Source organism: Doryrhamphus excisus, chromosome 8 (genome assembly GCF_030265055.1).
Source record: "Doryrhamphus excisus isolate RoL2022-K1 chromosome 8, RoL_Dexc_1.0, whole genome shotgun sequence".
NCBI lineage: Eukaryota > Metazoa > Chordata > Actinopteri > Syngnathiformes > Syngnathidae > Doryrhamphus > Doryrhamphus excisus.
In genome coordinates, this window is record NC_080473.1 from 11,460,356 (window position 1) to 11,470,931 (window position 10,576).

The 10,576-nt window shown below is 43.5% G+C and overlaps 1 protein-coding gene across 2 annotated transcripts; it reads right to left on the reverse strand.

Annotated features, from left to right (window-relative positions):
- Window positions 1-616: 616 nt before the first annotated feature.
- ccdc92ba (coiled-coil domain containing 92Ba) lies at window positions 617-10,019 on the reverse strand. Of its 2 annotated transcripts, XM_058080786.1 has the most exons (5): window positions 9,948-10,019; window positions 9,349-9,610; window positions 8,999-9,261; window positions 4,837-4,884; window positions 617-1,512 (listed from the first exon to the last, which is right to left on the reverse strand). In XM_058080786.1, the coding sequence occupies exons 3-5, from the start codon at window positions 9,129-9,131 to the stop codon at window positions 812-814; spliced, it is 882 nt and encodes a 293-aa protein (XP_057936769.1). In that variant the 5' UTR covers window positions 9,132-9,261; window positions 9,349-9,610; window positions 9,948-10,019; the 3' UTR covers window positions 617-811. The 2 variants fall into 2 exon arrangements, with proteins under 2 accessions (XP_057936769.1, XP_057936770.1); XM_058080787.1 differs by lacking the exon at window positions 9,948-10,019 and having other exon boundaries at window positions 9,349-9,798.
- Between the last annotated feature and the right edge of the window lie 557 nt (window positions 10,020-10,576).

A 10,576-nucleotide genomic window follows, 5' to 3' on the forward strand; every position in this document is an offset into this window, starting at 1 on the left:
CTAGCAGATCTCCATTTTTCCTGAGATGGAAATAAAGACGATACCCCCCCGACTCCCCACCAGCAAGCAAAGTTGCTGTAGTTGTGTTTAGGACACAACAACACAGCAATTGATGTCGACACATGCTAACTACTGCTGTGGAAGACCTGGTATTAAAATGCCTTAAAATGTCTTGTAAGAAGTGTTTGTTTGAGGATGTGTGAGGCTATAAATGGGATATGTTGGACATTTTACAGTGTGTATTCTACAAAATGTGTATAATATTGCATATAAGTGTAATGTATATGGAAAAATCCCAACATTTAATTTAATTGAATCCTTAGAGTTGACTGGTTAAAGAACATTTTAGTAAAAGACCTCCCCTGAATATCAAAATAATGTTTGTGTATGACGTATAATATGGATGCAGCGGCCATGGCTTTAACATTTCTGATGTGCTGACGCACACATCTCAGCGTATATATTTTCAGCCACCGGTCTCGGCAGAGGTCATGCAAACAGTGCAGGCGCTGGAGCTGCTGATTAGGGTTCACCTTGAAAGGTCACGGGTGGTCAGGGCCTGGCCAAAAGTGAATGAAAAAGAGATTGCTTTCAAATAAGCCCCCCCCCCCCCCCCCCCCGCAGTGTAGGAATGGCGCCCGTGTAAACGCTAGCTGATTCAAACACTGACTTAGTTCAAGTGATAATTTAGACTTTTGTTGGACTGTAGTTTATGGTATTTAAAAAAAAAAGATGTAATTAAGTCGCTAAAATCGGTCGATTCAGTCAAGGTGCAGAACAAGAATATTAACAGTGTCGACGGAAGCTTTTGCTACTCTGCCTTGGTCTCAGCAGTAGGGGGCGCTGCAGTTGAAGATACCAGTCTGGCTGCATGTTCCTGTGGCTTGACTAGATTTTGGTCACCAGATTCCTCTTCCTCACCTTGTTCCACATGGATCGGAGGTTGTCTCCTGGAACGCACTCTGAGCCTCCAGGGGTGAAGGAAGAGAGCGGGGTCCGGCATGGCGGCGGGCTCCGCGGGGCCTGTCACTTTCTCGATGGGGACACATTCACGGGCACGTTCCTCTCGAGATGAGACTCTTGTGTTCTTACGTTTGGGTTTAACTACAGGAGAAGCAAGGGAGGCTCCAGAGGGCACCTGCGGTGGGGGGATGTGCTCAGGACCGTACTGGGGACCTTGATTTGAGGCTCTGGACAGGAACGCCTGTCTCTGCTGCAGCCGCTGATGCTGCAGCTTCTGCTTGGTCGCGTGTAGCTGGAACGAGAGGTACGCGGCCGCCTCGGTTTGTTTCTGCAGCTCTGTGTTCAGGACGGTGGAGCAGTGGCTGCGCCGTTTCAGCTCTTCCAGGAAGTGGCGCTCTTTTTCCTTCAGATTGGCTCGAAGGGCTCCCACTAAAGTGCCTTTGTGGCTCAGCTCCTTGCGTATGTCTCCTATGGTGCAGTCCTGCTCGGCTAGACAGTCTTCTACGTCCCTGCAGCGGGCCTCCAGCAGCTCCTCTTCCTCCTGTATTTCTAAACATAAGGAAAGACCAGTTAATGCATGGTCCAGCCCTGCATACTATCCGGCCTCAATCCTGACAATGTAAAACTGAATACATACTGTATACATGAAAAACTATGGGGTGAAGTGTTAGGGGGTCCTGAGAGACAGGGGTCTTTTTGTATCCTTATTCACACTGGGGGCTGTGTCGGAACTGCTGAGGGGGTGCCATGCTTGGGTCCCTTCGACCCGGCCGGCTGGGGGCTCCTCCCTTTAATGTGGGGGTCCTCCTGTCTGTCGGAGTCCCGGGTACTGGTCCCCCGATGGCACGGTGTGGACGGCCCCAAAGGTGCCGTTTCCTTGATCCTCAGTGCCATGCCATGTCTCCCTACTGTGTGTGATTGTGTGTGATTGTGTGTGTCTAGTATGGAGGGTGGGAAGGAGGGGCTTTCTTAGTAATTGTTTTTCCTTTTAATTGTGGTAATTGTTTTTAATTCTGTAAAGCACTTTGTGTTGCATGTCTTTGCAGGAAAAGTGCTCTACAAATAAAGTTGATTTGATTTGAACAATGGTGGTGCCAGCAACTCATACAAATCAGATATATTATCAGGTTCTCAATAGTATTTTAAATTAGCGGGTGTGTGGAAACAATTATGTCCTCCGTGTAGGCTGGAGTACAACCAAAACAGCAGTTGTAGTACTGTATAAGTATTGTATATGCCGGAGTAGGGCCAAAACAGCAGTCATAGTACTGTATTAGTATTGTACTATATGCCAGAGTACGGCCAAAACAGCAGTCGTAGTACTGTATTAGTATTGTATATGCCGGAGTACGGCCAAAACAGCAGTCGTAGCACTGTATTAGTATTGTATATGCCGGAGTACGGCCAAAACAGCAGTCGTAGTACTGTATTAGTATTGTATATGCCGGAGTACGGCCAAAACAGCAGTCGTAGTACTGTATAAGTATTGTATATGCCGGAGTACGGCCAAAACAGCAGTCGTAGTACTGTATTAGTATTGTATACACCCACACAACTCTGCACAACTTAATGTGTATGCGTATCAGGCGCCAACAGCTAAAAATAAGCCAATGTTGGACTAAAAAGGCGTTCTGGATGCGACCCAATTGGCTAAATTTCATCCACCCTCCAGTCAGTCCTGATACATACTGTCCCAAGAGATAAGAGTGCATCCTTTTCCACATGAATTCATAGCTGACAACAGCATATTTTTTTACTTTGTATCCTCATTCATGGAGTTCAACTCCCCAGAGAGGGAGAGGATGAGGATAAGAAGGAGGCTGCATGTGGAGAGCAGAGTCAGAGTCGGGGCCCTCAGGGGCTGACTGAGCACAAGCTGACCAAAGGAGGAGATTACATCCTTTGAGGCCAGCGCTGATGCCTCACGACCACAAATAGGTCACATTTGCTGGAGGGGGAGAATCCCAAGGGTGGGAGACGGTTGGTCATTCTTCGAAGAGAATCTATAAAACCTGGAATCCGGATTTCAATGTAATACGGTATGTGTTTAGTGTGCAAATGGAAAAGCCTTGTCCTCAACCTCATTAAAAAACATTAGTGACCTCTGACCTCAGAAATGGAAGAGGGAGCTTGTCACAAGTAGTCGTAAATATTTTACTACTCTACAGACCTTACTCTAATCTACTGTAAAGATAATGATTATCTTTATTTTAAAGTGTAACATGACACTTTAAACATGACCCAATTGCCAAAAGCTGTCCTCTTAGTGTTTATGTGTTACTATGTCAACGTTTTCTTAGTGGATTTTAGTGGACTGTGTAAAGGGCGTTCTAACTGTTTTGCCATTTGTTCTACATATGTGGTTGGTATGTTTTTTTAAGATAGTGGATCCTTCGTTCCAAAACAAAAACTGAAATGTACAGACACTGGGGTACTTTTTTCCACTGAGAAAATAATGTAAATCTAATTACTCCAGGAAATATTAACAAAACTACATTTGATATATTCATGGAACTTGGAGACTTCCAGTACATCCTGGTAAGGCTCAATTAAATTGTGTTTCTTACTTTCGATATCAAATTGCTGGCACTCAAACTTAATTTGGCCCCATGGTAGGTCATATAGCAACAGCACTCTAATTTCATAGACAATGTAAAATAAATTAAAATATTAAAAACAAGAAGCAAAGCAATAAAAGTATAAAAAATAAAACCAATTAAAATAAAAAGAAAGAACTAAAAGACACAGGACCATAGCCAGAGAATAAAAGTGGGTTTTAAGACGAGACTTAAAGCTTTCGATGTTGGGGGGCCTTTTTTACTTGGGAGGGGAGAGAGTTCCATAGCTTGGGGCCAACCACAGAAAAGGCTCGGTCTCCCCTGGTCTTAAGTCTCGTCTTGGGCACCACAAGTTGGAGCTGTCCCTCGGACCTAAGTGACCACGCTGGAGAGTAAATTTGGATGAGGTCTGAGATATATTTGGGGGCCAGTCCATTCAACGCCTTAAAAACAAACAATAAAATCCTAAAGCGAACAGGCAACCAATGCAGGGAGGCCAGACATGATACAATCTTGTAAGTTTCAATACATAATGTTTGACTGTAGTTGTCAGTTATTCCAGGAAAGGTCCAATGCCGGCCATCCTCACCACACCCATCTCATATGCCAACGATAGACTACATAATGCGATCTTCCTATCACCTCCACCCCGTCTGCCTCCTTTCTTTTCCCTTCATAATCCTCCTCTCTCAGTGTTGTAAACAGACACCCCCCATGGGACCACAAAGGGAGACGAGAGGGGCAAAAAAAAAAAGAGCGAGAGGACGGATCGATTTGCAATGGCTGGAAGAGAGCACATTCTTGTGATGGATTGGCACATAACCTGTCTCGGTAGAAGAGATGGCTCTAATGGCTAACTAATGCAGCTACACTGGCGCTGCTGCCTTTTGACCCTCTAAAATGGTGCACGTCTCTGCGTGGTGTCATGAAGAGACAATAATGAAAGCGTTCAGATTGTGTGTGGCAGGAGGACACGGTGTCTTTGCTCTAATAAAACCATTTGCTGTATCGGCTCCCAGGAAGCCATTAAAGTATATGTACTAAGTATATGTGAAAGGAAAAGGGAGGGCTGTGTGTGTATGCTTTGTCATCAGACAGAGAAGCCTGAAAGAGATGTGCCCTCGGGGGGATGGGGAGGACAGTGGCGGCAGGCGTGTTGCTGATGCTGCAATGGGAGGCGGTGGGGGGCGGGGGGTGCGCTTATCTCAGAGAGATGTACAGTAGGCTACTCTGTACAATTGAAAAGCTGAAGAATACATAATATTTACATATGACAATTGTATTTGGAAGTCTGCATGCATACTCTTTAACATACCAATTTGACTTCTACCCGGAGGCTTCACCTTCAGCTCATTTGTCAACTCTAGGGGGGGAAAAGCACAAAAAAGGAAGTTGAGGAATGGTAAAATAGAGAGAATCACATAAAATCATGTTACAGCATCACATTTGAGCTAAAATGACTCATTAAAGGCTGCACGGCGGATGAGTGGTTAGTGCGCAGACCTCACAGCTAGGAGACCCGAGTTCAATCCCATCCTCGTGTGGAATTTGCATGTTCTCCCCGTGCATGCGTGGGTTTTCTCCAGGTACTCCGGTTTCCTCCCACATTCCAAAAACATGCTAGGTTAATTGGTGACTCCATATTGTCCATAGGTATGAATGTGAGTGTGAATGGTTGTTTGTCTATATGTGCCCTGTGATTGGCTGGCGACCGGTCCAGGGTGTACCCCGCCTCTGGCCCGAAGATAGCTGGGATAGGCTCCAGCACCCCCTGCGACCCTCGTGAGGATAAGCGGTAGAAATGAATGAATGACTCATTAAAGTCCTATTGTTCACCTTCCTGGTAGTAAAACAACTCGTTAGTGGCCACTCTCCTCCAGACATATTTGAGGGAGAGATGTCAGGACATTCTAGTAAGGAGACATTAGGTGATGGTGCAAACCTCCTCTTTTTAGTTTGGCTAAGCGCATTCTTTCACACCTTGTGGTCCACCCTGTCCAGAATTTGGCCATTATTGTCCTCAAAGGAGCGGCCTTTCTTTCTTAGAAACAAATAAACTGCTGATGGTGTGGAATATATTGAGAACCAACACAAGACAAAAGACTGCAGCTTAAGGGAGCTTAGGCTCCTCTCGTTTATCGAGCCACAGTCTGAAGAAACCATCCTCCTATGTTGTACTATGCGTTTCTGTAAGGGTTCTTTGGTCTCGCCAATGTAGCGGTCATTGGTGAGGTTGCTTCTTGGGATTTTGTTAATGGATCTGAAATGCATTGGTTTGGTATGTTTGGATAAAATCTGTTTGAGTTACTCTGACAAAACCAGCCGTATATGGGACCACCAAAGCATAGGTTCCGGTCTGTGTTTTCTGTCGAACTCAATAATGAGGCTTCCAGGCTGACATCTCTCATTCCTCTGGAAGAAGTGGCCACTAATGATTTATTGCTAGGCAGGATGGCTGGTCAACAGCTGTGGGGTCATAGTAACACCACCCTCATGGGATACACCCACCAGGGATATTAAAAAAAAGATCTATTTACTACCAATAAGGTATATCTACAAGCAGAATAATTGCATCACCTTTCACAAGACAGTAGATGGTACGTAATTAACCTGTGTCCTGCATAGACTTTTTATATTTTTATTTGGTGGTGATTTTTCTAAAATACAATAACATATACTTTGGCTCAATAAAGGTTGTGAAACACTGGCCTAAGTGTTGCACCATAAGGCTCACGTCCATCCAAATTCAACATTGATAGGTCCAACTAAAAAGCTAAATAGGACAGAGTGGGTTAGGATAAATCCATGATTCCAACTGATATTTTCTCTCTGGCTTATCCACATTTCATCCTGTAAACATCTGGGACGCTTTTGGCCGGATTATATCTGATGCTCACCACAGCGACTAAAGCTCTGTGCCTTTGAGAATGACCATGGATTAAAGAAGCATATTACACTGTGTTGTTAGCCACAAAGACCATCAGTCTCTCCAGCATTGTGTGTGTGTGTGACTTGGCGTATTTCTCAGAAGGGGCCTTAAACAGCTCTCAGAAGCCTGTAATTCTTAATGACTGTGCCCTACTTCAAAGCTGAAGAAATAGTTTTAAACATGAACTCATCAATAACTTTATAAGGATAACAGTACGTTTTATGCATGTGATCAGTTAATGGAAATAAATGTAAATGCATATTGCAAAAGAGGAAGAGTGGAGGCTTTCTCTTTGATTACCATCTCTCTGTCACACCCATTCTTTGTTGCACTGCAGTAGTCTCACATGCACACCCATGCAGCTGGAAGTGGAGAGGGGAAGAATATAGCAGTAGGCAGAGAAGGAAGAAATGAAGGAGAGACATCAGTCTGTGAGGAATGACCAGGACCAGGGGGGGTGTAGGTGGGGCGGACCAGTGTATGGAAATTGGGATAGATTCCTGGAGAGGTGCCAGTTCACTTAGAGAGCACCAGTTTGTATCATTATTAGAGCCCTGCAGATATGAAATAACACCCCTATAGTCAGTCACATTCATTGTTTACATCACATGACGCAACTCTTATATTGCAGGCACTCAAGATCTTCTCTGGTCTCAAACTCAATTTACTTGGGGGCCACAGCAGCTCGGGTCTGGGTGAGACTGAGCCGCATCAGGTTTTCAAAAAAAAAAAACAACCCAAAAAACACATTTATTAGAAACAAAAAAATAAAAAAAATTTCGCTTTGGTTCCAATTTTCTACAATAAAAGCTCTGATAAAACATTCCACTGATCTCAAATATCTTACTTTTTATTTTTCTACACAAAATAAGATGACAAATAAATAAACAAATCAAGAATAAAGAAAATCAATCAATCAGTAATAAATAAATAAATAGAATAATAATAATAATAAAACGGCAAATAAAAATTTAAGAAACTAGTTGGTGGGTAAACAAATTATTTTTTTTCAGATTAAAATGAACAAAGCATTATTAGAGCCCTGTAGACATGACAAAACACGACTATAATCACATTTATACTCTTTTTATTTACAACATATTGCGCAACTGCAGGGTCTTGAGACACATGCTAACTCGCAAACTAGAGAGCTAGCGACCTAAACGGTAGCCTTCAAGTTATTTCCTTTAAACTTAAATAGCCAAAAACTTACCACTTCCACACGGATAGGGAGGACAACTATTAACAGTTATTTGACCATTAACATGAACATTAATCAAACATAATACTTTTTTCTGGGTACATGATACCGTACAGCATCCATATCAAACTTGCGTGGGCCGCACTAACATTAAACTTTCATATCAAGGCGGGGGCCTCAAACTAGTGTCCTGCGGTCCACAATTGGCCTGCGGGCCGCGTGTTTGAGACCCCTGTTCTAAACTAAAGCCGCCAAAAATGTACCACTTCCACACAGAATGGGAGAACTTTTATTCACTCTATCATGCCGGATTCTCTATACAACGCCAAGAATATAGAATGGTATGTGTTTATTACAAGCTGACCTTCACAAGCTCAAATCAACCCACTAATCTAAAGAGACAAATACTGAGTCCAAATTACCCAATACCGCTGCTGCTGGTAAACAAATCCCTTCAAGTCGCAGTCAGGTGGTGATAAAGGAGAAGATGCTGACCTGAGCTCTGTTTTTTAGTGCTGCCAGTGCAGTGCAGCGCCGTCCGATTGTTTTGGATGGACTTCAAGTGCAGTAAATCAGTAAAGTGTTTTTAGGCAGGACATCTAGGAGAAGAGTTCTTTGCAAGAAACTCTCAAAAAAAAAAAAAAAAAACAATTCAATATTAGGGCGCACACATGATGGAGGAGGGTGTTTTCTAAACAAATGCTGACACTGGCTCTAAGCCATCAACCCCCCACCCCTCACCCCTCACCCCCACAGGCTTGCCCCTGTATCAGGCACCATTATGGCTTCCTAAAGCTACAGCATGATATGTGTGGATTAAACATGATGACGTGTGCAGTATGCATCCATCCTTCTAATGCTCTCCTCTGCGTTTGAAAGATTTAACAAATAAATAACCTTCAAGTTTATCATTCAAGGTTAGATAACGGTCCCACACATTTATCTACTGAAGTGCATGTGTGCAGCTGACATGATTAAACGGGCAATATATCCAATAGACAAAATGATGTCATCACATCCAGGAATCGTAGCATGACATCACCATGCAGTCACCGTGTGTGACATGCTAAAGGAACAATTAATTATGATGAAACACACACACTAATTAAAAAATAGTGATGAAGTTGTCCTCCTCCTTCAGAAGTGTCACCAAAGGTGAGCAGGAGGCCTCCATCTTGTTTAATACAGCTTAAAAGACTAATTTAAAGCAGCGCCAGAGAAATAATTAATCAACCTGAATATTTCAGAGATGGAACATGGCCAACATTTATGTCTAATGTACTTGTGACCTCATATATGTCCATATTAGACAAAGGGACACACTGGGGACACATCAGCCTTGCTTACCTGAGCATCGTCTCTGCAAGGAGAGAATCTCCAAGTGGAGCCCATGGAGCAAAGTGAGGTGCTCCTGCCTGAGGAACACCACGCTCCTCTCCACGCTCTCCAGCTGCCTGGCCACGCCGCTGTCCTCAGCCATGGGTGGGTGTGCAGTCACAGGAAGCAGGTCATCAAAAGGATGGGATGTACATTGTAGTGAATGGGTGTTCACCCTCCTCCTGCCTTATCATCAGCACGGATTGAAATATGTCGCCACAAAGAAGTTGTTGCTGTCATTGGGGGATAAAAATGATAAATGGAGATAGCACTGGATGTGGCAGGATAATAATACATCACAATATTATTTGTATACATACATTTAGAAGAAATGGGACTCCAAGGCTCACGGACATGTTGTTATCCACGGTAAATCTCTATGCAGATTTAAAGTGCTCATCTGAAGCCGATAGTGACGTCTTCTCACTGGAAGTCAACATGGCTCCTCTTCAGTACCGCTTCATTTCGGTGGCCCGACGCTAAGCCCACCTCGGAAAGTGCGCAACATCCTCCCGGATAGACCCCACGGAGTGAAGAGTCGAGCGGCTGTGGATGGTTGTGCTGGAGGGTGTGTGTGATTGGCTGGTGGGAAGACAACAAAACACCGTAATGAGATCACGCGAGATGATCGTAGCACAGATGATCGATGATTGACTATGCATATTTAATTGCTGGTTACATTACTGTGACAAGCTAATTTCACTAATAAAACTACATTTTTGACACTGTTGTCTTTAGGGATCAACGACGAGGAACTACTGTCACGTGAAAGGAATCAACACCGGAAGCGAGCTGACTGCAGAAGCAGGAAGCAAACAAATAAGAGTGACAGAAGCACACACTTCTGGTTCACACTTCACACCAACTGGTTTACTTGGAAATATAAGCAATATATTATGTAATTTGTCGTAAAACTCACCACAATAGTAGTGCTGAAGAGAACAGTTCACGAGAAAGTGCCGCCGGTAGTTCTTCATCCCTTTCTTTTCAGTAGTCTGCGTCGACTGCAGCACATTGCTGCCATCTGCAGGTTAGCTCTGGTACTACAGCACAATCAAAACGAAGCCACTGAATTACAATATAAAAATAAATTAAAATTAATCTATTATTGAATTAACCAAGTATACAATTAATAGCATCGTATGATATGACAATACATGCGTTTGTGTGTGGGAGGAAATATGTTTTGTATTTCAAATTAAAGGCTTATAACATACTATGGCGTCCACCATAGTAGCGCCCCCAATTGGAGAGTGAAAAATACCTTGGATCAGGGTTTGATTACCAGGAAATATGGTGCAAGTGGTCATCATGAAAAACATGCCCATGCTATAGGATGCAAAAATAGTCAATGTGGTTTACAGTTGCCATTTTTGGTGGGTTTTATGACATTTCCATTTTTTTTCCAGTTCTTTTTACTGTAATAATGTGGGCTGTGCTTAATTCTACTGTTGTAATGGTCCGTGGACCATGGCCGTGGCTTCTCCCAAATCCTCCCAGGTGACAGCTTGGTCTGCCGGTACCAGTCAGCTGCCTCCGGAGTCCCAT

Bases quoted from the DNA above. Each gene is read 5' to 3' on its own strand.
- ccdc92ba (XM_058080786.1), bottom strand. From the start codon at position 9,131: ATGGCTGAGGACAGCGGCGTGGCCAGGCAGCTGGAGAGCGTGGAGAGG. The intron at 4,885-8,998 runs GTAAGCAAGGCT...TTCCCCCCCTAG, and splicing joins CTTGCAGAGACGATGCTCAG to AGTTGACAAATGAGCTGAAG. The intron at 1,513-4,836 runs GTATGTTAAAGA...CCTTATGTTTAG, and splicing joins TCCGGGTAGAAGTCAAATTG to AAATACAGGAGGAAGAGGAG.